The sequence below is a fragment of the Chiloscyllium punctatum genome, chromosome 38 (assembly GCF_047496795.1).
Source record: "Chiloscyllium punctatum isolate Juve2018m chromosome 38, sChiPun1.3, whole genome shotgun sequence".
Classification (NCBI taxonomy): domain Eukaryota; kingdom Metazoa; phylum Chordata; class Chondrichthyes; order Orectolobiformes; family Hemiscylliidae; genus Chiloscyllium; species Chiloscyllium punctatum.
Genome location: NC_092776.1, coordinates 60,474,137 through 60,477,616, shown reverse-complemented (window position 1 = coordinate 60,477,616; position 3,480 = coordinate 60,474,137). Strand labels below are relative to the sequence as shown.

The 3,480-nt window shown below is 50.0% G+C and overlaps 1 protein-coding gene across 1 annotated transcript; it reads left to right on the top strand.

Annotated features, from left to right (window-relative positions):
- Nucleotides 1–540: 540 nt before the first annotated feature.
- On the top strand, nucleotides 541–2,685 carry LOC140463735 (neuropeptide Y receptor type 4-2-like). Its single transcript, XM_072558077.1, has 2 exons — nucleotides 541–656; nucleotides 854–2,685. Exon 2 carries the CDS (start codon nucleotides 974–976, stop codon nucleotides 2,078–2,080), a length of 1,107 nt encoding a protein of 368 aa, XP_072414178.1. The 5' UTR covers nucleotides 541–656; nucleotides 854–973; the 3' UTR covers nucleotides 2,081–2,685.
- Nucleotides 2,686–3,480: the final 795 nt, after the last annotated feature.

Here is a 3,480-nt window from a genome sequence, read left to right as displayed (position 1 = left end):
CTACCCCACCCCAGGGAAAAGACTTTGTCTATTTATCCTGTCCATGCCCCCTCAGGGTTTTGTAAACCTCTATAAGGTCACCCCTCAGCCTCCGGCGCTCCAGGGAAAACAGCCCCAGCTTGTTCAGCCTCTCCCGGTAGCTCAGCTCCTCCAACCCTGGCAACATCCTTGTAAATCCACCGAATTGATGGGCAAAGTTTACAGATTCAAGCCGCTGGCTACCTGGTGCAGTGGGGAATGATCCTTTCCCCGAGCCAGAGGCTGCAGTTTCGAATCTCCCCCCAAAAACCTGGGCGGTATGGGAGATATTTTCCCAATGCGGGTGAATGGGCCAACACTCCCAGCCCAACACGCTCTCAGTGAAGTCACTAAGATACACTGGAAGAAGTTGCCCGAACAATCGGCATTTGGAAGGAATCGGGAGCAACATGAAATACAGGGGCATGAAGTCATTTCCAAGCTTCCCATTCCGAGAGAGGGCGGTGGTGTTTAGTGACTCAGGGGCTCACCATCACTGATCATTTCCAAACAGCGCCCCGCGATCACACAGACTGCAAACACAGCTCTCTGGAAAGCTCCGTCTTGTGCTTCCTGCTCTGAGCTGTCTCGGAAGGTTGAACTCCTAACGCGGGACTACCCCAACATCAAAGTCAACGGTAAGAGATACTCTGTCGCTATTCTCCGCACCTGGATGTTATATAGTCACCACACTCTGAACTACAGTGCTCAAGACACAGTTGGAAAGTGCATCAGTGAGGGATTAGAGTTAGGAGGGAGCCTGTTCTAGATAAACGTCTCACCGAATTCCGTTATATCTATAGCTAACTGGTGGAAATTGTGATTTTCTCCACAGTTCCCGATCAATGCTGGCTGCACTCACGGTGTGAAAGAGACAGTCATGTTGACCCGGTATGCAATCCCCTCCGGTGTTTGACAGTGACCGCGGGAAAGGCAATACCAACCATCCCGGGCCATGGAGGCTCCAATTCTGCCATCTGCCAATGCCTCCATCTCTGGCAATGCCACGGGCTGGGGGCACTTTCTGGATTTTGGCAATCCGTGCCCAGCATCAGCGGCCCTCACCGTCTTCCTGCTGGCCTCTTACAGTGCCGTGCTGGTCGTGGGTTTACTGGGAAACATCTCCCTGATCTGTGTGATCGCCAGGCAGGAGAGGAACAACGTGACCAACTTGCTGATCGCCAACCTGTCGCTGTCCGATCTGACCATCTGTGTCTTCTGCCTGCCTTTCACAGTGGCCTATACCCTCATGGACTATTGGGCTTTTGGTGAAGTGCTGTGTAAGACGGTGCCGTTTTTCCAGTGCCTGTCGGTGACAGTGTCTGTGCTTTCCCTGGTCATGATTGCTCTGGAAAGGCATCAACTCATTCTGCACCCCACCGGCTGGAAACCCAGTGTCCCTCAAGCTTACCTGGCGCTGCTGCTCACCTGGAGCCTGGCCTGTGCCGTCTCCCTGCCCTTTGTGTTTTTTCATGTCCTCACGGATGAACCTTTCTTGGATCTCCCTGTTCCCCTGGCGCCCCTGGTGAAGGAGGCAGTCTGTACAGAGTCCTGGCCATCCAGGGAGCAGAAGCTGGTTTACACCACCTGGCTGCTCGCCTTCCAGTACTGTGTGCCTCTGGCTTTCATTACAGTCTGTTACGGCAGGATATACTGGAGGCTTAGGACAAGGAGGGACTTGCTGGACAGAACAGGCGAGGAGAACCGCAAACTGGCGAACAGCCGGCGGATCACCCTGCTGCTGGGCTTCTTGGTGGTGGGCTTTGGGATCTGCTGGTTCCCGCTGCATGTTTTCAACGCGGTCATGGACTGGGATGTGCAAATAGTAATGCACTGTCAGCACAATCTCATCTTCTCCCTGTGTCACCTGGCGGGTATGGTTTCCACCTGCATCAACCCCATCATCTACGGCTTCCTGAACAATAACTTCAAGGAGCAGCTCCGGAGCATTATCCTGAGGTGCAGATGGAGCAGCAAAGAAGATGGCGAGCACTTCCCCCTATCCACCATGAACACTGAACTCTCCAAGGCCTCTCTCAGACTCAGTTGCAGGAGCAAATGATGAACACACTGGTCCAACAGAAAGCGCTCAGACTGAAAGAAGGCTTGGGAATGTGACACATAAACACTGCTTTGGTTTGTTCTGTGTTAAATCTCACCTCTTTAATTACGTCTGAAGTATCAAAACGTGGTCTATGAAATGAAGCGTCTCTGATAGCAATTGTATTTCAACCGAAATTGGACAGGGCTCCCCAGTTTTCGGATTCTGGATTAGTGGTGCTGGAAGAGCACATCATGAAGGGCTTTTGCCCGAAACGTCGATTTCGAAGCTCCTTGGATGCTGCCTGAACTGCTGTGCTCTTCCAGCACCACTAATCCAGAATCTGGTTTCCAGCATCTGCAGTCATTGTTTTTTTCCCCAGTTTTCTGGTTCAAACCTTCCAGCTAGCAGCAAAAAAAACATTGCAAAACTGAGTTCGTTTAATTTTGAGAATCCTTTAGTGTAACATTCCCATTTATTGGAACGTGGCTCCATTTATCAGCAATGAGATTCTCACTTGGCTCCGCTGCTTTCTGCGTTCACACCTTCCCTTCTGTACGGCCGAGGCACATTGGAAATATGCAGCACCAGTCTGATCGCAAGAATATCCTAAATAAAGAGGGAAACAACCGTCTACAATGTTTCGTTTCATTTTGTCAATAGTTACTTCTGCGGCTGTAAAATAGTTCGCGGTGTTATGTTTTTATGAGGTGAGCTTCACTCTGTCCCTCCTGCTGATTGGACCTGGGTAAATGGATTAATTATTTAAATACAGAGGGCGGACAGGAACAGAATCCGAGACATTAGACCCACAGCTTTTAGCTGTAACCACCCCAATCATACATTAGCGGAGAGAGCGAGATCCCTGCATACCTGACCTTCTGAAGGGTTAAACAGTAATGAGTATGTGGGCTAGCCTATCACACCACTCCGAGATCTTCAGGGCTAACACGGAATTTCTGGGGAACTTGGTGTCACCCTTTGATTTCTTGCGGATTTGTTTAGATTATTCTCTTATTTTAATACCAACGCAGCCTCTAGCTGCCCGGTTGAAAATTGTTTATGGGAATGAGCTCTCGCTTTCGCCCAATGCCATCTCCTGCAAAGTATCTGACTCAACACACTTGCATTGACGTAGCGCCTGGCCCAAGGAACTTCAGAGGAAAATAATCCAGCCAAAAACAGAAAGAGGCGGGGACAGGCTTTTCACGAAAGTTGCAAAAGAAGTTGTTAAAGTGGCAGAGGAGCAGGTTTCTAATCAGAACCTTGAGATTTGAACAGAAGGGTGACAGTAGACTCGGGTTAGAAAGCTTCCTGAAAGGACTGGGATCCTGTGCAAGTTCCATTCCCACTGCTACAATGTAACTTTAGCCCCATGACCTGTCGGGAATGGAATTTTTCCGAAAAACAAGAGCACTGCC